The 25,491-nt window shown below is 59.6% G+C and overlaps 1 protein-coding gene across 7 annotated transcripts in view; it reads left to right on the plus strand.

Moving 5' to 3' along the window:
- Window positions 1-25,491, plus strand: part of MAD1L1 (mitotic arrest deficient 1 like 1) — a 415,678-nt gene that overhangs the window by 308,498 nt on the left and 81,689 nt on the right. For 6 of the 7 annotated variants that reach the window (XM_057487452.1, XM_057487450.1, XM_057487451.1 and 3 more), the window contains one exon: window positions 3,794-3,984. The exons of the other annotated variant lie outside the window; for it this stretch is intronic. In XM_057487452.1, coding sequence (XP_057343435.1) covers window positions 3,794-3,984 — 191 coding nt within the window. The remainder of the gene's footprint in view (window positions 1-3,793; window positions 3,985-25,491) is intronic. 7 annotated transcript variants of the gene reach the window in all.

Raw genomic sequence — 25,491 nt, forward strand, 5'->3', positions numbered from 1 at the left:
CTCAGCCTGCCCCAGGGAACAGGCAGAAGCTGTAGCACCTCAAGTGCATGGGGGTGCTGGAGCTGCATCTGTCCCACAGAATGCAGGGTCAGGCCCCGTTAGGGTCTCCGGCAGGGCAGCACCCCGTGCCCAGAGGCCATGTGGCCCTGGCTCATGTGTAGGCACAGAGCAGGCACAGGAAAGGAGGCTCACAGGCCCCTGGGGCCTCCCCCCAAGAGCCGTTCACATCTTTAAGAGTGTTTCTACTGCTGTCTTCTTTGCTTGTGTTTCTCAGCACCCCCAGGAAGGGCATCCAGAGGGAAGTGCTGGGTGCTGGTGGCTCCCAGAGGCCTGAACCATCCCAGGGCATGGGTCAGCCATGGCAGAGCCTGCACACTCACAGGCACAGCCGGGCTCTGCCGGCTGGTGCAGCTGCATGGACTTCCCTGCCTCTGTGCGCCTGCCTCTTGCTTGCTCTCCCCACCTCATTCTCCAGATTTCAGGCTGTGAACTGGATCTCCAGAGAGATGTGCCCATACACGCTCCTTCATCCTGACATCTCTTCTCCCGCCAGCCTTTATATAATAGCATGTGGTTTATTTTTGTTCTGTGTCCTTCACACAGAGCTCACACAGCTGCTTTCTGTGATTCCAGGAGGAGCCAGGTGTTGGAGATGGGTGGTGGATGGGGCTGGAGATCAGAGCATCATGTGGCTCTGGGGACATGGCTGGAGGCAGCCAGTGGGTCTGGGCTGGCCCATTTGCTGGGCTGGAGCAGATAGCACTGCTCAGAGGCCCCAGCCTCCTCCCACCCCCCCACACCTGGTTCCTGGCCATCTCCCCGGCATCCCTCCCTGTCCCCTGTCCCTGCACAGAGCCTTTGCAAAGGGCTGGAGAGGGAGGACGGCCCAGGGTTTCCGGGGCAAGGTGGCATGGGTGAGAGGAGGGTGTTGGCGTGGCAGGGGAAGACAGTTGTGGGCAGCTTCCCCGGCCGGCGTGGTGGGGGCCAGAGTCAAAGCGCAAGAAAGACAAGAGAGGACCAATTGCAGGTCCCAGCCAGGGACATTGGCTCAGCAGTGTTTGCCAGTGTGTGGACCTGGCCCAGGGCTGAGGCCCTCGCTGTGCACAGGCAGGGTGAAGCCTGGGGTGGCCGGCCCAGGGGCTCTGCAGAGCACTCAACAGACCTGGCAGGGCTCCCAGCCTGCTCTGCTGGGCTCTCTGCCTGCAGATGGTCATCCCCAGCAGGTCAGGCCTGAGAGCGGCTGCCAGGCCCTGGTGGTGCAGCTGTTACTGCCTGCAGGTGGGTTCAGAGCAGGGTCACCACAGACCCCGGGGGTCTCTGGCCCTTGGCCTCTGGGGCTCCGGAGGAGCATCTAGTGAGCGCCACATGCACCTGCCACCAGCCCCACCAGAGGAAGCCTCAGCTCGCTCAGGGAAGAGGCTACATGAGCAGTAGCATTTCCAAGGCAGAAGGCCCATCTTTTACTTATTTAATCCAAACCGTTGTGTGAATTATTCATTCACATTTATATAAGTGACTGAACCATGAGGCTGGGCAGGAGGTCAGAACACTGCTGTGCGCCGAGTCCGAGCAGCACCCACCCACGGTCTCTCCGCTGAGCCGTGCTGGCCAGGCTCCAGCTGAGAGACATGCCTGGTGACCCACCAGGTGAGGCCTGGCAGGTAACGCCTCTCACCTCACTCACTGACCTAAACCCCCGGGTGCTTGCAGACCCCATAAACTGGGTAACAGGTAGCATTGTGCTGTCACCTCTACGCAGAGGGGCTGTTTCCTTCTCCGAGGTCAGGCTGCATTTATTACCAAAATGTGGTCCTTCCCCCTGGACTTCCGAGGTCTGTCAAAGGCAGCGCTATCCCTGGCGGAGATGAGAAACCACTGCAGAAGCTCAGTCCGTGCATCATTCCTTCTAGGGTAGGCTTTGCACCTGCTGACAGATGCAGGGAGGAGCACTGGGGTCAGAGCTGCCAATTACCCTTTGATTTCATAGTCTGATTACTCAATTAATCAAGGGCTCCGCATTGTGGCCTCAGTGGAGAGGCTCTCAGCTCCAGAGTGACAGTGTCCTCCAGGCCCTCGGAGCTGGGGGATGGCAGGGGCAGGCGCCTGGCCAGATGGACGTGTCTGGGTACACAGGCACTGAGTTTGGTCCCTCTGTGTGCTGTGAAAAGCTGGGAAGGAGTTGTGGCCTGGCATCAGGATTCCTTGTTCAGAACCGGATCATAGCCAGTCACAGGCTGCCTGCAGAGCTGCAGACAGTATAGACAAAATCCAGAATGTGTGCTCAGCGTTCCAGAGCTTGTGAGAGGTAGTGAGGTGGTGGGGAGTTTGGTGTGGCGTGGATGGCCTTCCCTCTGCCATGTATCTGTAGCCAGCGGTCAATCTCGTGTGTCCCTTTGTGAAATGGGGAGAGAACCTGTGCCCACCTCACAGCCATGTAGTGGCTGCAAGGCACTGTGGCCCCCTCATGTTGCTGGCCAGCTCCTGCCATCAGTAAGCATGGGCCCAGCCCCAGGATCTAGCTTGAGCCTTGCAGCAGCCTCTGAAGGCAGCTGCATGCCTCCTGGGAGGGTTGGGGAAGGTTTCTGTCCACATGCAGGCTCCCTGTCCCTCTCACCTCCTGGCTGCATCTGCTCATGTCAACCTGGCCTACTTGGTGCTGCCTGTCCTCAGCTCCAGCAGGGAGCTAGTGGGCCCCAGGCCTGCACAGGGCGTCCACACTGGCACAGGACACACCATGAGGAGGGGGACCACCGTCCTTGTTACCATGGTGGTGGTTGTGGGTGGAGGTTCCTGGGACTCACAAACCCTCGCTGGCTGGGGTCCCCCCCTCCCAGGGTAACCCCAGGCCCTAGAGGCAGCAGACAGCTGCATGTCCTCAAGCAGAGCCAGCCTTACTGATGCACAGGAAATGGAGCCTAATTATGTGGAAGGCACCTTAGGTGAAGGGCTCGCAGTAATAGCTGTGTACCCTACTGATGTGGCTTTGTGCCCCTGGCTTCTCCCTGCCTGGCCATAACCCTTGGCAGGCAGGCCTGTGGTGTGTGGGCCCAGGTGGCTTCCCATACCCTGCTGCCCAGGGGGCCTGTCTACACCCAGGGGCCTTGCTGCCGGATGGAAGGCAAGGGAGCCCCCAGGGCAGTGTGGTGGGGAATCTCCAACAGTTTCTGCTCCCGAGCACCCTCCCTTGCCACTTGTTGATGCTGGTCCATGGATGTGGACATCTGGCCTCCAGCAGGGACTTGGCTACAGACAGGGGAGCGCTGGTCAGCCCTCAGGTGAGGGGTGCAGGCCCAGGACCACAGTCCAGGATCTGGGTTCCCAGTCAGTGCCCCCTGGCCTTCTTCCCTGATGTCTGCCAGTGAGGGGTCAGGTCCAGCCCCCCATCATTTCAAACCATCACCTGCTGACCTGGGGCAGCCGTGGTTGTGCTACCAATCAAGAGCCCACCCTTTTGAAAGGAGCCGGACCTCCGAGCTGGGAAGGTATCTGGCCTTCAGAGTCACCGGTTTCTTTAGTTAGGGTTTTTAACAGAGTAACTTCCTCATTATTACCGTGAAGGTCAGGCTGTTGTTAGCCGGTTCTTTTCATGCTGGTATCTAAGCACACACTTCAAGACTAGATGGCGTGCGGCCTGCCCACCCCGGGGCAGTTGTGGCTCGAGGTTGGACCCTGTTTCTTCCTTGTCTCTCAGTCTGTGACCTCTGACCCTGGCATCTGGGTTGATGACCCCAGCACTGTCCCTTCGCCTCCGGCCTGGCCAGTGACTCACCTCCTTCCCCCCTTCCTCCCTCAGAGCTGAAGAAGCAGGTGGAAAGTGCTGAGCTAAAAAACCAGAGGCTCAAGGAGGTGTTCCAGACCAAGATCCAGGAGTTCCGCAAAGTGTGCTACGCGCTCACGGGCTACCAGATAGATGTCACCACGGAGAGCCAGTACCGGCTGACATCCATGTACGCCGAGCACAAGGCTGACTGCCTCATTTTCAAGGTAGGGCCCTGGTGGCAGCCTGCAGCGCGTGGAGGGGGCCAGGTCATGAGCCCCCTGGGTGATCCGTTTCAGCCAGACAGCCTCAGGAAGGCAGGATAGCTCAGGTAGGGGCTCTGCTGGCCCATGGCCACCAGCTTTACTGCAGCCCTGGGCCTCCCATAAGCCATACCAGCCAAGCCCCGAGCCAGCCTCGCTAGGCATCTGCCGTCCCACTGCCACGTGGGCCCAGCCCTCTGGCAGGGGAAGTGGTGGCCTTCGGTGTCCACGGTACTCAAGGGAGGGCCACATAAATGAGGAGAGGCCAGTGCTGGGCCAGGCAGTGCCAGCAGGCCCAGAAGCCCCAGCCAGGGGCCTTGATATGTGCAGACAGGACATGCTCCCCAGCGCGTACTTTTCAGGCTTGCTTGAGAGGCAGGGGCTGGAGCTGCAGGCAGACGGGAGGGCAGGGGCTTCTCTGCTGTGCTGGCCCCAAACTGTCTCTGGGAAGTGTTGTAGTGTGTAGTGCTGGGCAGGGCGGGGCCCGAGTCGGGGGTAGCCCTGGGCCTGTGGAATCATGTGCGAGCTAACGTCTGGGGAGGCCCTGGCGGTGGAGCACCCACAGTGTGCCCAGCTGGTAGGGCCCTATGGCAGGTGGGGCCAGCACCTGACTGGAGGGGCCAGGAGGCTGGCAGCATGAACCAGAGGCCCAGGAGACCTGCCGGCCTGACCTCCCCTTTCGCTGTGGCGCCAGTCTGGTGCTCGACCGTTCAGGAGGGGCGCTGAGGACCAGCGGGGAGGCCTTCATGCAGCAAGGCCACTGTGCAGAACGGGCCGTCTGCTGCCTCTGCCTGTTGTACGAACAAGGAACCAACCTTTTTCCTTTTTGTAAAGAAGTTAAGGCCAGTGTGACCTGTACGTCTCATGCAGAGCTCGGTGGGCAGAGGCGTTCTGTGTGCAGTCGTGAATTTCCCCACGGGCCCCCATGCCCACCTGCTGCTTTCCAGCTGAGGGGCTGGCCAGGCCCGGGTTTGTGGGCCCTGGGTCCTGTCATGGAGGGAGGTGGTCCCCTGGGTTCCCCCTTAAAGGAAGTCACTCTTGGAAGGCTTGTGGCTGGCTCTGCGCTGCCAGGGCCTCCCCCTTCAGCCTCCCTCCTTCCCAGCGGCCTCTGGCTCAGCCCCACATCTGCTCCCTGGCACAGCACAGAGTCTCTTCTAGGTTTCTGGCTTCTCAAGTCACAATCTCCAGTTTTCACTCCTTGGAGCCCTTAGGACTTCAAATATAATACCCAAACGCTCGGAGCAGCGTTCTGTCAGTGAACCGTCAGAAATGTGCGTCCCTTTCGCATAATTCTACACATGCTTGAGTAAATTGGGATTACTGACAGGTGCCCAGCAAGCTGCAGTGACCCCATGGGGTTTAAGGTTCAGTGAATGGGGATGTGCCATTTTCGTGATCAGCTGCTATTTAATGTATTCCTCACTGACATTTATAGATTACGAGGCCCAGTTTCCACGAGGTTCTTGCGTATTGGTCAGCTGACATGGCTGATCTTACAAAAGCCTGGAGGACATTCCAAAGTATTAGTGTGTAAGGGTTGTTGAAAGTCCCAAAGAACACGATTTGCTTATAATCCCACTTACAAGAAACCCACTGCTTCCGACCTGCAGATGCCCCCCTTCAGTGTTTCCTGCACACAGGCACGGGCGTGTTGGTTATGTTTACACAACCATGGTCAGTGTTCATCCTGCTCTGCTGTGGCTCGTCTTTCCCAAGCACTGCTCCCCATCCCCTTGAGAACAGACGACCTGGGCCACCTCCAGCTCCTCAAGGGCTGTCCCTGCCTGGCCCTCCAGCATGAACAGTTTGGCGGAAACACCAGCTCCCCTTCACCTTTGAGCCCATGTGGCCCTGCAAGCTCTGGGGGCCAGGAGGGCAGGGAGGGGGCCCAGGATGGGGAGCAAGTGATGCAGAGGCCACAGGCCATACAGCCCAGGGGAGCTTCTCCTCTTTTTCTGGACAGCCACCCAGAGAGGCCGGCAGTGAGGGATGGGAGGAACCATCAGACCCCCAGGCTCTCCCCGGCCTGGCTCTGCTCAGGCCCTCGCAGGCCCCAGGAGTGCATCAGCACACTAGGCTCACACCAGGCCTGGGCTGCATGTTGGTGCAGTAACACTGGCGCCGTCCCACCTGGGGGCCCTGTACATCCTGCTTCACACCCCTGCCGGCCCTCTGACCCTCAGCTCCCTCCCTCCCGGGTTCCCCTGCAGCTGCCTGTCCCGGGGTCCTTGCCACCTGCCATCAGCTGCAGGCCTGGCCCCCAGCTATGAGGAGTGGGTGTGCCGGCTGGCCCCTGGGGAACAACAGTGGAAGGCTGATTGATGAGCCGTCCGTGGATGTCCGTGTGGTTTCCCCCCGCCTGCCCTGCTGGGCCACCAGCCCTGCCCAGGTGACCCCAGCACACCATGCGGCTCAGGAGGCATGAGGTGTGCGCAGCCTGCCGCCTCTGGATGCGTGACTCCGAACGGCGACCAGCTCTGAGGCTGCTCATTCCCTAGGCTCCACGGGGCTGTCGGGAGGCTCAGGTGAAGCAACAGAAGGACTTTGCCTGTTGTAAAGAGCTGTGTTCTCAGGAGTTGGCGGGCATTGTGGACGTGGAGGTGGTGACGCTGGGGACGGGCTGGACTTGGTGCATGAGCGTTGGTACCGCCGCTGTCTCTGCCACCGGACGCTGCTGCGCCACAGTCTCTTTGTCTGCAGGTCAGGGGTCGGCAGTGAAAGAGCTCCCATACATGCACCCGCCACAGTGCCTGATGCAGCAGCGCCAACAGCGGCACAGGGGTACCCCCCAGGGTTCAGGGCGCGTCAGAACTCTTTCTCTGAGCAGTGAACCCTCGACAGACACAAGCTGCTCATCTGGACCCACGTTTGCCCACAGGACGCCTGTCTCTGGTCCCCCTGGTCAGATTGTCCCACCCCAGCAACAAGGCCTGGGTCAGGTTGCAGGTGCCCCCCAGCTGTGGGAGCCCTGCCCTCCCGATGGCTAGTTCCACAGGTGGCTTTTGCTCACTGGATGAGCTGTTCCTTGGAGGCGGGAACCACCCTGTCTGGCCCCAGGGGGCCCTGCCTACCCCCCACCTGTGGGAGACCACAAATGCAATGCAGTGAGTCCCTCCTAAGTCAGACCCCACCACCCCAGATCCCGGCATGCATTGCAGTCACCCCTCTTTGTCAGGTCTGAATTCCTGAGGCTGACCGGAGGCTGCACAGTAGCCAGGATCTTGCCTGGCCACAGGCACCCTGCTCAGCCCCTGGCCAGAGCCTGGCCCGAAAGGCGAGTGGACAGAGCCTTGGGGGAGAGGTGTTGCCAAGTCCTGGGAAGAGCAGGGTGGGGACAGCAAGGGTGCACATAGATGCCCGTCCTGCATCCTCCTGTGATCGTGCGGGCACCGGACGCTGCTGCGCCACAGTCTCTTTGTCTGCAGGTCAGGGGTCAGCAGTGAAAGAGCTCCCATACATGCACCCGCCACAGTGCCTGATGCAGCGGCGCCAACAGCGGCACAGGGGTCCCCCCCAGGGTTCAGGGCGCGTCAGAACTCTTTCTCTGAGCAGTGAACCCTCGACAGACACCCTCCTGCCTGAGTGCGGGCAGCACCTCGCAGCCTCTGGACCTTTCCTGCTCTTCCCCAGGCTTAGCGCCAACCACCCACCAGCCAGGGCCCCTGCCAGCTGTGGGAGCAGCGGGGACTGCAGTGGGGAAGCAGGAGCTGTTTCCGTATCCCTTGGAGAATCAGGAGCAGGTTCCATGTAACTGGGCTGGCAGCACCAGCTTCCCTAGACGTCAGAGAACATCTAGGACCAGGCACAAGGCGGGCTGATCCCTGGCACCTAGGCCTAGTCCCCTCCCCCAGTGCCTGGAAGCCCCCTGATACCTGGCACAGTGCCCAGACAGCCCTCCCCCAAGTGCCTGACCTTCTCCAGCCACAGTGGCTGTTGGACAAGACCACTGAGTCATGTGTCCTTATTCTTCAAGGCGTGTGGCTGGATGGCAGGAGAAGGAAGGGGAGGGAGCCTGGCTCTACCCCTACAGGTTGGGGGGCCATCCAAGGAAACAGGCCGAGTGGCCTTTTGTGGCTTCCCCCCAACCCCCAGGGCTGGGAGTGCTAGAAGGCAGGACCGACTGCCAGCAGAGCCCCCTGCCATCCTCCTGCTCACTGGCCCTGAGAGTGCTGGGCTCTGCCCAGGAGGGGTCATACTGCCTGTGGCCACCACCTAATCAAGGCCTAGCAGATGAAGAATGCTACTAAAGATTTGTGGGTGCACCGCAGACAGGGAGCTCTGAAAAGGAAAGGAGATTGTGGCAGGCTGGCCACAGGGACCGGGTGGCCACTGCCTTCGTCCCACCTTGCTTCCAGACTGTCACCACCTTCAGGGACCTAGGCAGAGGGAGCGTCTCCCCCAGCGCTTTACAGAGGGCCCAGGAGGGGTGTGGGGCACCCTGGAGTCATCTCACCTTTGGGCAGGCCACTCTCTGAGGGCTCAGTCTCCCCCCTGTGATAAGCTTGTCCCGATGCTCTTTGGGTCCCCTTTACTCTGGCCTTCTGGGGACAGAAGGGTTTCCCTGGCAAGCCAAGCCCTCGTGGGGCCCCGAGGGAGGATCTCGGCTCGAGCTGAGCTGCTGGGCCTGAGCGGGCTCGGAGACCAGCCCCAAGGCCCAGGATCTGGGGACCCACCAGTAACCCCGGCCGTGTCACGGCCTGACCACCAGCGCACAGATGGGCTTAGTGGTGGCTGAATCAGGATGGGAAGGGTCACAGTGAAGGGCAGCCGCCTGGCCACTTCAGTTTAGGTAATTTTATTTCCCAGAGATGATTTTTCAGGCAGGAAGGGGGCTGAAGACAGAGTTAGAAATAGCGGCGTGCTGTTCCGGCTGAGCGGCTCTGCAGATGTGCTCCGGGTAATAGAGGGTTTGGGCTCAGCCCACAGCCCTGCTCCAGGAGATGGGCCTGGGGGGGAGGGCGCCTGCCCTGGGGGTGCCACTCTGAGGAGAAATAGGAACTCAGCTCCAGCTTATCGCAGCAAGGGCCTGGCCTGCTGCCCAGCTACTCCCGAGAGGAGAAATAGGCCCAAAGCCTTCATAGTTGACTTGGAAAGGTTTGTCCTGCTGCACACATGCAGCAGGGGATGCCCACTGGGCCGTGCAGGTGGGCAGAGCTTCCAGGCACTCCGTGTGGGCAGGGCCATATTCGTAGCCCTGTTCCTCCTCCCTGACATGCTGTGTCACCGTAGGTCATGAGGAATTTCCTCCCCTCCTTCCTGAAGACCAGGGAAGGGATGCTCCCACACCCAGGAGAAAACTGGCTACAGGAACAGGCAGTTGAATCCTGGAGTCAGAGCCACATGCACAGACGCCTTCGAACACAGCAGGCAAGGCGACAGGACACAGATCCTAGAATTAGACAAACCACGCATGTGTCCAGCATGGCCTCCGTGATCCTTGCTATTGAGCCTGAGTTTCCACCCCTGTAAACTGAGGAGGTGGTAGCATCCACTCTCGGGGGCAGCAGCACTGTAGGACAGTCCTCTATGGATGAGGGGAGCTGTGTGTACGTGTAACCTGTGACCCTGTGAACGCACACGCTGTGGCAGGGCCTGCACCTGGCCCCCCCACCCCCCCACCCCCAGGCCTCAGGAAGTGCTGGAGCTCCTCAGTCCTGAGCCCTGAGCCCTGGGGAGGTTCTCACTGCAGTGAGGGCCATGGGCTCTGGCATCAAGCCCGTGACAGGCAGCATGGACTCCCTTGCCCACAGGAGAGTCTGACCCATGTGAGGCCAGCCTGCCCCTGGGGCTCTGCTCATTGTGGGTTGGGTGGGTTGAGGGCACATTGGCCCTGGACTGCCGTCCCCATGGGCTGCTCCTGCTGGGGGGTCCTGCTCCTTTCCTGCGTCTTGCACAGCCAACTGAGCTCACAGCCCAGCCCCAAGGCAGCTTCCTCTGCCCGGCCTCATGGGACCACTTCTCCTCAGGGCGTGCTTCCCAGCTGGGCCCTGATGGGAGTCCTTCCTGAGCCAGGCCACCCCAAGCACCTGGGCAGGGAGCCCATCTTGTTGGGGCCCGTCCTGGGGCCCACAGCGGGCAGGAGGGGGAGACGAGTCAGGTGGTGGGGTGAGCAGGAGCCTGCCGTGGGCTGCTGTGGCGGTGCAGCTGCTCCTCAGGGCTCATTCCTCCCCAGTCCTGGCCCACGGCCCAGCCTGCATCCCCATAGTGTCTTGGGCAGGCCCAGAGCATCTGGGGAGCATCTGCTGCCTGAGACACTTTTGGGGCCTTGCTGCAAGGATGGCCCCTGTCAAGTTGTAGAAAGGTGCTGGACCTTGGGCCAGAGCCGCCAAGGCATGACTGTCACCTGCCCCCACTGAGCTGTGGGACCTTCACATGGCTTCCCAGCATGCTTGGGGATGGCCTCCTGGGTCATGATGGGACCTGGCATCCTAGACAGAATGGCTCTTGGGGCTTGGCCTTGAGAAGCTCACACATGCTCCAAGGACTCCCCGCAGTGGTGGGATGCTGTGCTATGGAGCCTGCAGGGGCCCTGTTTTTCCCAAGAGTAACAGTCTGAGGATATTTCAAAGGCTGCAAAGGCCTCGTGCATGCACAGAGCAGGTCAGAGAAGTGTCTGGGAGGGCCCTGGTATGCCATCCTGCTGTCCAGCCTGCCTGCGGGTGGCCCAGCACCTGCTCCACTCTGGCAGCCCCTTCCCTGGTCACTGGAGCCTCCTAAGCAGACGCATGGGCAGGCTATGGGAGGTAGACGTATGGTGTCACCTCCTGGAACCTTTGCTTGCCTGGGAGGTCTATGGCTGCAAGCCCACTCAGTCCCTGGGAGGCGCTGGCCTGAGACAGGAGGGGCCATGGCCAGCCTCCCCATGTCACCACGGACTATGGCCCTGCTCCCTCTCTGGCCTCTTCCTGCAGATCCCTTCCTGCTGGGCCCCTGCCCAAGCTCTCAGGACAGAGGTTCAGGCTGAGGACCCCCAAGTACATCTGGCTTTCCCACAGCCCCGCTGCTGCCCTCCTGTCGTGGAAGGGAACCCGCCCCTGCCCCTCATAACCATTCTCTCTGAGCCTCTCATGGCCGTGTTCCTGCTCCCCTCGTGCCATGTGGCCCTTGCTAGTGCACCTGGTGGCCAACTGAGCATGTTGACACCAGCCAAGCTCTGCAAAGGATGGTTCACTCCCTGAAGAAGTGTCTGCTTTGCTGTCCTTCCAGCTTTCTGGGTCTTTCCTCTTAACGCAACCTTGTACTTTAGCAGAGCAGACCTGCCAGCTCACCCTCCCTGTGCGTTCATCGCCACAGAGCACAGACTCCTTCAGCGTCCTTGGCCATGGCCCTGCCATCTTGTAGGCTCTGCACTGGCCCCAGAGACCCAGAACAAGCCCCTGCCCTCAGGGCTTCTGTCTAATGGGCATGGCAGGCCACCAGACTCAGGGGCTCACCAGGACAGGGCATGTGAAGGCCGAGAGGACAGCCCTATGCAGAGTAGCTTCCTGGAAGAGTTGCCATGGGGCAGCAGAGGCAGGAGGGGCCAGAGACCAAGGCCTGGGAGGGCCTTCCCGGGGTGTCCTCTGCCCCCCAGCATGCCTCGTGCAGAGGAGCCGCCCTGACCAGGGATGCCCCAGGGTGGGGCTGGAGCAAGAGAAAGGGCTCAGACAATGCCAAGAGGAAAAGAAAGCCTCGGGCTGTGGGAGACAGGTCCGTGCAGCCTGGCCCAGGAGTCCACGGTGGCCCTGTCTTGCAGGCGCAGGGCTGGAGCCAGAGCACGAAGCCAAGAGTGGGTGCCCCGGGGTTGCCATGGCAATGGTTCTTCACTGAAGGAGGGAGGAATTAGGGGCTCTGGAGGCCCAGCCCTGCTGGACGGCTTCCAAGAGCAGCAGCCTCCCTTGTCAGCTGTTGACCTGGAACCCACTTGTCTGACACCTGCAGTCCTACATGTCCTCTGGGGCACTGACAGTGACCATGGCTCTTCGTCTGAGTGCATGGCCGTGGTCGAGCATCCAGACCCATAACAAGCTGCCTTCTTCTTTCTGTGCGGCACAAAGCTGAGGCAGGAGCTACTTGGGGCAGCCTGCGAGCAGCGAGCCTGAGAGGAGGCTGCACAGCCCGTTTGGTGGGCCTGGGTGGGTGCCCAATGCCGGGAAGGGTCAGGGTCACTCAGCAAGCCAGGCAGGGCCCAGCTGGAGCCACCGTCTCTCCAGCCCCAGCCCGTCTCTGCTCTGCTCTGTTGTTTGCCGCTCATGGGGGCTGCATGGTCCCAGGTCCAAGGCCTGGCCGAGGGAAGCAAGTGAGCTGGAACTGGAGGTCTGAGGGCTTCCACAGAGGAGCCGGGAGGACCTGAGCATGTCCTCCTTCACCTCCTCCCTTGACAGGTAGTCAGGACCACACAGGTACCTTTCAGAAGAAGTCGGCCGGGAGCACATTCCAATCTCCTGCCGTAACAATGAGATCTAGGTAGATGCTTTAATTTGAATTTACCTTTTTTGGGTCTCCTGAATTTCAAATAGAGCTGCTTTGAATGCATGCTGACTTCAAAACCTTTCATTTTTCCAATGGAGGAAGCCAGGCTGAGCAGGCATTGGAATTAGAATGACTCAGGATGTCCAAGCAGCCACATAAAATGAGTCGTGGCCCAGGTTCCTCTCTGCCCAGACACACCAGCCTCTGGGGACAAGGGTGAGAGAGGCCAGGGCTGTGTTATCTGGAGGACACCCCAGAGCCACTGCTTGGTGGTATATATTGCTGGGCCTGACTTTGGGGATCTGGAGGTAGGATTGGAGAGCAGGGGGATCCCAGGACACAGCCTTCAGCTCAGCATAAGGCTTACCGACCTCAGGTGAAAATTCACAAAGCCAACTGGCATGTAGTGAGTGCTGCATTCCCCGTCACCGGAAGCCTTTGGGAAGAGGCCCATGACTTCTGGGCAAAAACAAGGAGTGAAACCAGGGATGAACTAGGCAGCAGCTTCTTCTCAAGAATATGAGCCATCTCCTCCCAGCAGTCAGTGGGCTCCTGACAGTGTGAACAATACAGTGCAGTGGAAAGAGCTGATTCCAATTCCAGCAGCTGGTGCAAAGGCCCTGTGGTGAGGGAGTCCTCCAAACTGAAATGGTGGGTGGGGATAAACCCCAGGGATTGTGGAGGAGCATGGTCTAAGGGAAGGCTGGTGAGGGAGCAGGGCCTGGAGCACTCAGGGCCTTGAAGCATGGGGCAGAGAGCTGCATCTTTTTCCTAAGAGCAGCAGGAGCTCATTAAGGAGTTTCTGAGAAAGGAAGTTAGGGCCTCAAGCTGGCATCTGGAGATTCTAGGTAGAGGTGGGCTTAGCGGGGAGGGGTGGTGAGTGGGGCCTGCTGTCCCCTGGCCACTACCTTGGCCTGGCCCTGCAGCTGCAGACCCTCTTCCAGACCTTCGTAGTTGGGGGCTGAGGGGGCTGTTGCACATTGGGGGCATGTCTCGCCAGCACCAGGTATAGGCAGGCAGAGGCTCCAGTGCAGGAGATCCAAGGACTGTGAGCAAGCCTGGGGCTCAGTCACCTTCCTTGCTGCCAGCCACTTACCTGTTGACCAAACACAGAGTTACTAGTATCTGTAGCTTCCTAATAATAAAAGAAAATACGTCAGAGTATAATGAAGCGTATAGAATAAAACTGAAATCACTCATGACCCCGTCTCCTCTTGACGTCACCTCCCTGTTAGCGCTGATGGTTTCTGGCCAGTGTCCCCATGGGTTTCCACGTTCACACTTATTTTCTGGTCAAATAGAGGCTGTAATGTGTAGTTTGTTTCTGCTTCTTTGACACTAGATCATGAGCACTCTCTGCCAGTGGTTCCATAATGTACAATTTTGTGGTGGGGCCATAATCTATTTAATATATTTCCCCTTGGTCACACATTCAACTAGTTCCTCTATTTGTTATTTACTTACTTCCTATTATAAAACAGTATTGTGGTGATAATGCATTCACACAAATCACTCTTTGCACCTCCGAATATATCTTCAGACTATGTTCCTAGTAGACTGATTATTATTAGTTTAATCCAATTCCAGGTACGACCATTTTCCAGCTCCTATTTGAGTTGTTCTGAATCTGCGCAAAGCAGTAGGACTTCAGGGAGCTGAGTGTGGCTCCCGGTGGAAGTCCTGGTGCCACAGGCCTGGGGTAGCACAGAGTACCCTCATGGTGTTGCACCCACAGGAATGCAGGGGCAGCTCCCGCCACCCACCTGAAGGTGAGCAGACTGGGGGCCCGGGTCCCACAGTCAGCAGTGCTATTTCTGCTTCCTGGGGAGACCCTGCCCCCCACATCGACGTGGCTTCCCTCTTCCTCTGCACAGCCCCCAGGAACACCACCTTTTCCCTTCAGCAATGTCTGCATTTCCCTTACCCTCAACTTGGGAGCCCAGGGTCAGGCCAGGGCCGAGTCCCCTGGCAGAGGAGAGGCCTGATGGCAGAAGGGGCAGAGCAGGAGGCTGAGCCCAAGGGGGATGGCACATGACTGCCAAGCACAAGGCCCTTGAAGCTCTGCAAAAGCCCGGGCCAGGGCTGTGCTCAGTCTGTGCACAGCAAGATTTGGAGGCTACCAGGGTAGCAAGCTGACCTTGTCCTTCATGTACACAAAGTCTGTTTTCCTCCAGCTGATTTGTAGATATTCTTTGTGTTTATCCTGTTGTGTTCATGGTGCTTCTTGGATTTGTGGGTGTGACTTATCAAATGTGGAAAATTTGTATCATTCCCTTAAATATTGTTTCTCTATTCCTCCCGCCTTTTCTGGGACTCCAGTCACACATAAGTAAAATCGCTTGGTTTTATCCTGTTGGCTACTGATGCTCACATTGTGTGAATGTGAGAATATCTTTTCTGTGCTTCAGTTTGGATAGTTTCTGTTGCTGTGTCATTAAGTTCACTGACCTTTTCTTCTAGCATGTCTAATCTGCTGTTAGTCTCATCCAGTGAACTTTTCATGTCAGATTTGTATGTTTCATGTCTAAAAGGTCCACTTAGTTCTTTTTTTGTATCTTAATTTCCCCTTCATTTTAGTTGTGTATTGCTGTGTAACAAATTACTACAAAACTTAACATCTTAAAACAATGAACATCTGTTACCTCAGTTTCTGTAAGTCAGGAAACTGGGTGAAGTTTAGCGGATAGGTTCTGCCTCAGGGTCTCTCCTGAAGATGCAGTTGGGCTGCTGGCCTGGACTGTAGGCCTCTGCAGGCTTGGTGAGGTCCAGGGCATCTGTTCCCAAACTCACTCCATGACTGTTGTCTTTACCACAGGGGCCTGTCGTAGGGCTGCCTGAGTGTTGTCTCTGCATGGTGGCTGGGTCCCCCTAGACTGAGTGTCGAGAGAGATGGAGGAGCCAGTGCAAGGTGGAGGCTTCATCTTGGAAGTAACTACTGTTTCTTCTGCCATCTGCTGCTCACACAAACCAGCCCTCGCATGGTGCAGGAGAAGACCACATAGGGTGTGGATCTGTCTTGGAAGGTAGCTACAGGCTGTTTTGGAAAGTGACTGTCATGCGCCTCATTGTGTTCATGTTGTCTTTTAAATCCTTGATTGTGATTTTGTTGTTTTAAAGTCTGAGTCTGCTAATTCCCTCATTTCTGGACCTACTTCTAGTGGCTGATTTATCCCTTGGTTTTGGGTTGCATTTTCCCTTTTTGAGTGCTTAGTCATCTGTGGTTGTGTGCTGGACATCATGGATATGGTGCTGTTGAGTCTCAAGACACTTCCCAGCCTCTGGCAGACAGCTGAGTTATTGTGGGTTGGCTGCGTCCTTTCAGGGCTTGTTTCTAGGCTTGGTCAGAGCTGATCTGGATTATCTTAGGGCTGGACTCCACTGTCAGGCTGACCCTCTGGGGCCTCTGGTAAATGCCCTGGGTGCTCTCCAGAAACTCCTCACAGCCCATGGGAGCTTTAGGGTTGTTTGCTGGCCACGCCCCTGTGCCCATGGAGCTGCATACACCCTGTGTGCCCTTTGCTGTTCAAGGGCCGGCCTCCAGAGTGTGGGGCTTGTCTGCCCCCAGAGTCCAGCCCTCTGTCCTCAACTCATGGCAAGACTGCCATGTTGTGGGAGATGCACCCGCACGTCATCCTGCAGTGTTGGCGGGATGCTCATGGGCCCACCTTACCTGTCTTCTTCCTCAGGGACCACCGCAGCCACTTGTCCAGTGTCTGTGAACAGTTCATGTGTATATTTTATCCATTCTTCTGAGTTTCTACAAGGTGAAGGTAGGTCCTGTCCCTGTTACCCAGAACAAGTCCCTGAAGAGCACTGCACCTGCCCAGGGACTCCGGGGCTCCAGGGGGCTCCCGAGATCCCTGGAGTTGAATGGGAAGCGTGGCCTTCCTTGTGCGCAGACCCCTGGCAGAGGTCCTGGTCTCATGTCCTCAGCAGTGCTGGTGCACCATGGCACACCAGAGGACCCAGGACGGCCTTTGGGGTGGATTCTCTGCCCTCACGTGTTACTCCATTAACTCATGGGTCCTGGGCTTCTGTGCGTGGCCTCCGTGTTGTGGGCCAGAAACAGAGGTGCTCCCGCCAGGGCGCTGATCCCACAAGGCCCTTCCAAGTACTCCGGGTGACTGTCTTGGGTGAGGTAAACAGTGGTTTTGGTTTTCCAGGCTTTTTTGAGTGGTTATATTCATTTTTTTTTCCTATGGAAATTCTTAAACATCTATGAAAGCATAGAAAACAGCATTGGAAGTCCCCTGTGCCCCCCTGAGCCTCCTCCCACCCTCCATTATTCTGAAGCAGATTGCAGGTGTCTTGTCACTTTGAGTGTTTGGACAGCAGTGTTGACCTCTGAGAGCCCCCATGACACAGCACAGGGTTTGGGTAGGTGGAGACAGCGGCAGGGCTGCACAGGTGACCACCCAGTGCAGGAGCCCATGGAGGACTTGGGGTCCTGGTCACGGCTGCCTGAGCAGGCCCATGCTTACGAAAGCCTGGTGCCCTTGTTCATGTAAAGGCCATGCCAATCGCCCCGGGTGCTGCCCACACCCTCTTCTCACAGAGCACAAACACTTTATAGGGAGTTTGCCAAAATAAGACCAGCTCAGGCATTGGGCACCTCAGACTGCCACAGCGACACCATATACTAGCGGCCCCAGCGCATCCTCAGTCTGGAGGCCGGGAGCCTGCGGTCAGTTCCTGGTGAGGACTCTCATCCCAGCTGGCACACAGATGGCCGCCTTCTGGACGTGTCCATGGTGCATATGCCAGGGGCAGGGACAGGGAGAGTGCATTGGGGTCCCTTCTCATGCAGACACCAGTCCTGTTGGATCAGGGCCTGCCCTGATGACCTCATTTTACCTTAATTACGGTGCTAAAGACCCATCCCCAAATACAGTCATGGGTGCTAGGGTGTCCACGTAGGAACTGGGGACACAATTCCATCTGTAACAGCTCGTGGAGCACCTTGCTCGCTTCACTTGATACACGTGAGATATTCACACGAGCCACATGTGTGTGTGACCTGTAATCTGCACGGAGCACAGGCAGTTCTCTGTGGACGAGGCTGCAGCATGCCTGCTGGGGTTTCCTGGGACGACCTCATGCTTTGACCCGCCCCCAGCCCATGGAAGCGCCTGCCCCATGCTCGTCTGCAACAGGGAATCAGTGAGCAGCTGGAGGGGGGCCAGAGTCTGCCTGGCTCAGACGTACCTGCAACACCCCCAAACTGAGTTGTTCTCAGTGGTGTTTTCAGCCCCGAGAAGGGACAGACTCTCAGCAGGCAGAGGGGAGTTTTCCCCTTGGCCTCTTGGCCCAGCTCCCGATGGGGAGCTCTGCTGGGCTCCAGAGTGCAGACCTGGGCAGGCGTGTGGTGCTGCTCTGAGTGGGGGCGGCATGTGGGGAGTGGGACCGAGAAAGAGACCCCCCCACGTGGGAGCTGCTTGTCAGCTATCTCCCACTGGAGCAGAAGGCAGGGGCCTGGGTTAGCCCCCTTGCGCCCTGCTGGAGCCCAGGCCTAGCGCGTGTGCCACCCCAGTGGGCAGCCCATGGCGGATGCAGGTCGCTCACTTGGCTGGGGTTTGGTCGATGGGGAGCTTGCTGCAGGGGTGTGAGAGCTCCACCCCTTTCCCCCATCCTGCCTCTTCATCCCGCCCCTTCGTCCATCCCAGGCCTCTCTCTCCAGCAGTTGAACAGACAGCAGGTGGTGTCACGAGGTGTTTTCCCTTTGGCGGTCAGTGCAGAGCCCACCAGGCGATCGACGAACAGCCTGCTGTCCCTGAATGATGCTGGTTTGTGAGAGTAGCTCAGTACCCCTTCTATGCTTTTAAGGAATCCACATGCCATGTGGGTGCCCTTGGATTACCAAGGTCAAAGGGCCGGGCCCTCTGCTGCCCCTTCCTGCCTCCTGCCCAGATCTGCCCCCGCAAGATGCACTCTGGCTGTGTGGTGGGGGCTGCAGCTCTGGCTCCCCATTCTGGCCTGGGGAGCACCTACTCTCCCTCCAGTGCGAACTCGGGGATCTGCTTGCCCCAGCCCCCATATGTAAGCACCTCAGGTGCATGGTCTCCCACACCATGTACAGTGATGCTGCACCGCATGGCCCCCGATGCCCAGCACTAACCCAGGTCTGCTGGGCCTTCCTTTCCTGGCACCGTTACCCCCATAGGCAGAGGCCCCAGGCTTACACCAGCCCGGGATGCTGAGGGCTGTGGCTGTCTCACCTCCCTGCCTGCTGGACTGCAGGCCTGGGCACGGGAGCCCCTCCAGGTCCTGGCTCTCTGTCCCCACAGCCCCCTGCCAGGCACAGCTCCATGTGTGTGGGGTGCTCAGAGGGGGCGACCTGGCCCTAAACCTGGTGTCACATGCCCCCCCTCAACGCTGTCACTGGGGAGGCTTGGCTTGGAGTCTGTCGGCCACCAGGAGTGGTGCTGGAGCAGGAATCCCTGGGCATCAAGCGTGTCACTGGTGCTCACCCCCCGAAGGGCTCCCTAGGATGATGTGGGGTGAGGCGGAGAGATTCTCATGGCCCTGATTCTCTTTAGGCCAGAAGGGATCGCTGAGCTGGAGAAGCATGGAACCTGTCCTGGGGTGGGGGGGACAGTGAGGGCTGCAGCGAAGGTCAGCTTAGTGTTGCCAGGCCTGGGCTCTTACTGGTGTTTACTAAGCCCCTCAAACCAGAAACCTCCCCTGCTCCCAGCCGCACAGCCAGCTGCCCCTTGTCCTGAAGACCCCAACCGGCTGGGCCTCCACTTCACCAGCCAAGCATGGGCTCCAGGTGTGCCCGCACACTGCCGGGTGGCTCGGGGAAGGGCAAAGCGGTGGGGCAGGGGGCACCCTCTTTGGTATTGGCAGCCAGCCCTTTCACCAGCATCTGCCAGTCAGGCAGCTGGGCTGACTCCCAGCTCCACCGTCGGCTGCCCACTCCGAACCTGCCATCTGACTGGGGTGACCTGACGGAGTCCAGCTTGGGTCTGGGCAAGGCTGGCCTAGCACTTGCCTCACTCTGCTGGTTCCTGGCCCCCAGCACCCCCGACTGCCGTGGGGCTAATTGACAGGAGCTCATTACAGAACACCTCTAATTGGACCAGCTGTTGGTGGCCGGGAGGCTAATGGCACAACCAGGGCTGGGACATGACCACGTGTCCTCTGCCGCAGTGTCTGCTGGCCGTCAGGGCCCTGTGCTGAAGGCTGGAGAGAAGGGGTTGTCCGACCTATGGGAAGACAAGGCCTCGAGCTGGCCACATGCTCTCCCCTGTGGCAGACCAGCTCGTGTACACCAGCGTACTGGTCCTGGCTAGAGTCTAGAGTCCCCAGGAAGGAGGCGGCCCCACACGTGGCTCCTGCCCTTGGGAGCCTGGGAGCGTGTGCCGAGGGCGGCAGCCCACAGTGGTGCTGGTGGAGAGCACAGGGCCGTCTCAGCATGGCATTTGCAGGGGGTCACAGGTGACACACAGAAGTTCCCACGGGCATCTGGGCCTGGAAGATCTGTTCGGACTCCTAACAACACCACAGACAGGGCACCTTGAGGACAACAGAACAGGGCAGGGCCTCTATGCAATAAGCAACCGGAGCTCACACAGCTCCAGGTCATTTCAGAGCCGGAGCCAAGAGCTGGCCCTGTCCTCAGACCCCGTCCTTTGAGAGGCCTGGTTTCCCAAGATAGGGACCATGGCTTTGCCAGCCCTTGAGTTTCTGCCTATGCACCAGGCATGAGGGTGCCATGCAGGTGAGCTTGGGGATCACAGAATGGGGGCCTCATACCCAGGGTCCTGCTTCAGTTCAGGTGACTTAACTGAGTACCACGGGACAGGTGGGTGGGCCCCAGCTCCAGGGTCCATCGGGGGCATCAGAGGCCAGGACACCTGCCCTAGGAGATGGTCGGCCAGAGGGGCTTCCTTTCAGGGCCCCACTGGGGATCCTGGCTGATATTTTCCTGAGAAAGTGGTGCAGCTGCTCCCCAGCCTCCTGCTCCTTGTCTCCTGCCTTGGACTCAGACAGGGGCCGCTTCCCCTGTTGGTCCTGTCTCGCTGCCTGCCTCTCCCGTGGTTCCTGAGGGCCTGTGGGCACCACACACTGGCACCGGCTGTCTGTGTGTCCCAGACCTGGCCTGGGGACACGACCTGCTCCCCCAACCCCGCCTAGAGAGGGCGCCCAGCTTTCACGCTTCAACCACGGTGGTCACGGCACTCCCGCCCCACCGCACAGCAGCTGCCACCCGCTGCTGCCCACCCCTGCCTGCCTCACCGTGCTGTTGCAGGAAGGCAGAGGCATTTGCACACGTGGATAAAGGACCTGGGGCCAGGGCCATGCAGGTATCCACACCTGGAGCCCCGTTCTCCCTCGAGCCACGGCCTGGCCACAGTATCCCAACCACAGCCCCTTGGGACCCGTCGCCTGTGCAGTGGATGTGGTCGGTTCTCTCAGGCTCCGCGCCCGCCTGTCACCACAGCCTTGGGTGCGTGGGCTCTCAGAGCCCCTCCACACAGCATCTCGGCCCTTTGCCCAGCTGCCACCTTGTCCTGCTTGCCTCCTCCAGCAGGGCCACGCTCTTCCAGACCGGAAGCCTCTGGAGGGTGGAGCCTGTCCTCATGGCTTTTCCACTCTGTTCTCTGTAGAGCATGGTCCAGGGCCCAGGCAGCCATGGGAGCATGGAAAGCTGTAGGATCTCAGCCAGGATCCCAAGTGGGCCCTGGGGGAAGCCCCAGCCATCTCCTGGGGAACAGGACCCCCGCTGCCTCACATCCGAGGTGCATGCTTGGTCCCTGGCATGGGTACTCCCTGGCCTCACTCAGAGGCTCAGAGGACCCTGAGCCCACTTGTTCCCCTGGCCCAGAGCCACCCCTTCCCCTGTATTGGGGTGCCTGTCTCGGGCGCCTTCCCCAGCCTGTGAGGCTCACCCGCTGCTGGGCTAGAACACAGGTGCTGAGGCCCATGGGTCACTGGCAGCCACTGTCCAGCTCACGGGGCCACCTCTCCCCAGGGCCGTGGGCCGGGGCCTGTGCTTCTGCGCAGCAGCTGGAGGGCCAATGTGAGCCAGCAGCCACTGGAGCTGGGTCTCCGGGGTAGCCAGTCCTGATTAACTGCGCAAACTTAATTAGTTCACGTCAAAGTTTGGAAGGCGCTCTTCCAGGAGCTTGAGCGAACAGCCTGCAGTTACCACACACACTGGACTCCTCACTGAGGTGACAGCCGCTACGTGGCAACTGCCCTGGGGTTCCAGTCCCTCCCGGCGTTGTAAAGAAACTCCCCTTTCTGCTGCACCCCACACATTGCTGTTGCAGGATTGAAACCATGTTCCCCAAGGAGCAAAGGGACTGTGGCGGAGGGCAGGGCCTGGCTCTGGTCTCTGTGCCAGAGGGGCAGCCGTGACATGAGGGGCAGGGGGCTTTGTGAGCATATGTCCAGGACTCCCGCTGCCACATGGAGCTGGGGCCTGGGAGGGCCACCTAGTGGGAGAAGCCACATGCTGGGAGCCTGGCGGTGGTCTGGGCCTGCTGGCCCTACAGAAGGACGCTCTGCCCCTCCCACGACCCCAGAGCCGTGGCTGGTGCGGATGCTTCCCCACCAGCAAGCTGGACCAGAAAGCAAGGTTCCCGGCTCCCAGGGCTGCCCCCAGGCCAGCACTGCCCTGGGGCCGCTCTTCCCTGGCCCTGCCAGCACAGACAGAGGGCTCTGCCCCAGGCCGCGTGCATGGCCGGACCATGCTGGGCATTGGCCCACCCAGCAGCCTGGGCCGCTTGTTCCACAGCCCCTTCCAGCTCCCGTCCCTTGCTGGTTTGAATTGGTCTGAGGCCATCCCCAGGGATCCGTCTCAGGCTGGTGGCGTTTTCTGTCCCTGAAGCCCCAGCTCAGTTTCCCCAGAGCCTGCTGTGGCCTCTGGGTGAACTCAGTCTTCCTCTCAGCAGGCCTGGACACAGCCCCCACTGCACCCCCATTCCCCGTGAGACCAGCCACCATGGCCCAGGGAGCAGGGTGCAGGCCAGCACCCCTCGGTGTCCTGCCTCCACCCCACACGTGATGCTCAGCCATGCCCATGGGGCCCAGGTTGTGGGAGAGGAGTGGCCTGCTTGCCCTGGTGCAGGGAACAGCCATGAAGGCACCTGGTTGGGTTTCTGGTGGCTTCTCCACAGCGCCTCTGGTGGCCACAGGTGCTCCTGCCTCCACCCTGGCTCCAGTAAAGCGGGTATGAAGGCAGGTTGCAGAGCACAGCGCCCACCACCAGCAGGCCTAACAGCTGTGGATGGCATGTGACCAGCAGGGCACGGCTGTGCGCCAATAAAACTTTATTTACAGAGCAGACAGCAGCTTTGGCCTGTGAGCTAGTTTTGCTACCCCCACTCTAGGAGATGGGAGTCTTTACCCAGAGTGGCCACAGCAGCCCCCACAAGCCCTCGTTAACAAGTCATCCAGTGTATGTCTTTGCGGTATAACTCACTCACCGGGAAATCCTCCCTTAAACCTATGGCACAGTGGCTGTTCTCAGCACATTCACAGTGCCGGGCATCTGGCATGTCTGCCTAATCCCAGGACACTTTCCTCTCCCCCGATGGGAACCCGGAGCCCCGTAGCAGCACCTGCCAGCTCCCTGCCCCCAGTTCCCTGCCCCTGATGTTCTGTGGGGATTTGCAGCTCACAGCGTGCGCCTTTGCGTGGCTCTTGTTGCCAGAGGTTCTTCCGCATTGCGCGTGTTCACACAGGTCTCTGCTGGAGCAACATTCCTTCGAGCACGCGACCACATTTTGTCTGTTCGCACGCGACCACATTTTGTCTGTTCGCCCACTGACGGACATTGGGCCATTGTGAACGGAGCTGCGGGAACCGTCCATGTGCGCGTCTGTGTGTGACTGCTGTCCGTCTCTTGGCTAGCTCCTGGGAGGGAAGGAATCACAGCGACCCAGTTGTGGCTCCCGGGGCTGGCCCGGCCCTCCGAGCTCTACTCCCACCCAGTGGCCTCCCTTCCTCCAAGACAGCAGCCAGGTGTTGGAGGCAGTGAGTTCTCACTGGAGTCGCTTGGCGCAGGCTGGGAGATTTGGTCAGGGGTGTGACAGGGCACCCAGCAGGCCCCCCGAGAACGTGGGACTCTTCCTTATGATGGCGGTTTGTTCCCGTAGACATTTGTGAGCACCTGCTCCAGGCCAGGCCCCGAGGCCGCAGCAATGGATGGGCACAGTCCCTGCCTCAGGGCGGGTGGGGGACAGCACACGAGGCCCATGGGAGACTGGCTCACAGTGTCTGAGCTGGTTCTGGGCACCAGGGGTATGGGCGGGACAGGGTGACACAGGAAGTGGGAGGGTTGAGGGGAGGCAGGCAGAGGAGGCCACTGAGATGATGGGCAGAGGGTGGTGAGTACATCAGGGTATGGACCAGGCAGACCCCGCTGAGCGAGGAGGCCATCGGGCAGGGCACTGGGCCCAAGGGTCACGGGACAGGGCTGACGCTGGGGTGAGATAAACAGGTGTCCTTTTGACAGTCATGTGAGTGGGGTGCTGTGGGGGCACCCCTTCCCTTGTGAAATATGGCTGTGGTACTTGGAGGGGGATCCTCACGGAGCACCTCCTCTGAGCTGGGCCCATGCTTGGGCAGTGGCCACATGGCGGAAAACAGGACAGGCAGCCCCACCCCCGTGAACGTGCCACCGCAGAGAGCACAGGAGGGCCAGAGGGAACCTGGAGGATGGGACACATGGTTTGCGAGAGCTGGTCTCCCCAACACACACCTTTTAGGCTAAACCAGGGCCCAGCCAGGCAAGTAGGGGAGAGTGGCAGGAGCAAGCAGTCAGGCCCAACAGGGAGGCAGCTCGTCCTGGTGGTCCAGCTGAGGCAGGGACGTGTGGGCTGAGCCCAGTGGCAGGCAGGGGCCTGGGCCTGGGAAGGTATGGCTGCTAAACGGGACACACAGGGCACTGGAGACCCCACCCCTCAGGCCTCCTGGTTCTCAGGAATCACACCAGTTGACGATTTTGGTTGTTAACAAGTGTTTCTTCTGCCTCACAAACTGCCCTTCCTGGCCTATGTCAGGGATTTTCAATTCTGTAGAGACTACCAGCAAAGGATGTTCAGCAGTGAGATGTGTGGGTAATGACACTTTCCAAGCTTGCCAATTAGAGGCAGGGGCCAGCCTTAGGTCCTCAGGTCCTGGGGACTCCAGCCAAGGACAGGCACCCTGGGGTCCAAGACAGCACTGCTCAGGGCACTGCTGAGGGGTGAGGTGAGCTGTGGCCCCACAGCCCCTTCCCTCTTCTCTCGGTGTTTGTCCACGACTCCAGAGATCAGAAAAAACGGGTCCTCTGCCATTGTCTGGGCCTCCCAGAGACCCTCTTCCTGGGGTCCTTACTCCAGTCCCCCAGTTGGCCTCCCCAGTGCCTGCATGGGCTCAGCCAAATGTAGTCAAGGCAGGGCTGCAGAGGGCAGGGCCTCGGGGGCTGCAGGGGCAGGGCCTGGGACCCTGCAGCCTCACTGCCCTCTGCACAGCAGTGCCCTCGGTATGGCATAGTGAAGGGGGTGGAAACATGGGGCAGGCTGGGGCATGGGACCCACTCCAAGCCTGAGTCTCATCTGTAAACTGGTGACAGGCCACACCTGTCCAGGCCTTGGCAAGTGGCAGTGAGGGAGGAAGGGAGCACACAGATGCCTGTGCAGGATGAAGCTCTGTGTGGACAGCTGAGCTGCAGGCCTCCCGTGTGCTGGGGCTGAGCACATGCCTCGAGGTCCTCCTGGAAGGGCCTGCCCTGGATGGAGGGTGGGGCTCATGTCCCCAGGCCTGGTGGTGCCATCACTGGTCCTGACTGGCCAGCCTGCTTCCCCATTCCAGGGTTGGCACTGGGTCTGGCCAGATGGCTGGCTGGCCTCGGCTGCTCCCATGGGCCCCTGCCTGGTTTTTACCAGGCCCTGGGTGCCCCTTCCTCCCTTCGTCTGCAGCCAGTCAGCCATGCTCGTCACTTCCAATTGCAGCCTGGGCTCTGTGACACCCATTGTGGTGACAGTGGGCACCTTCGGGCCCAGCACTGCCCATAACGCCTCCCCCGCT

This window comes from Manis pentadactyla, chromosome 10 (assembly GCF_030020395.1).
Source record: "Manis pentadactyla isolate mManPen7 chromosome 10, mManPen7.hap1, whole genome shotgun sequence".
NCBI lineage: Eukaryota > Metazoa > Chordata > Mammalia > Pholidota > Manidae > Manis > Manis pentadactyla.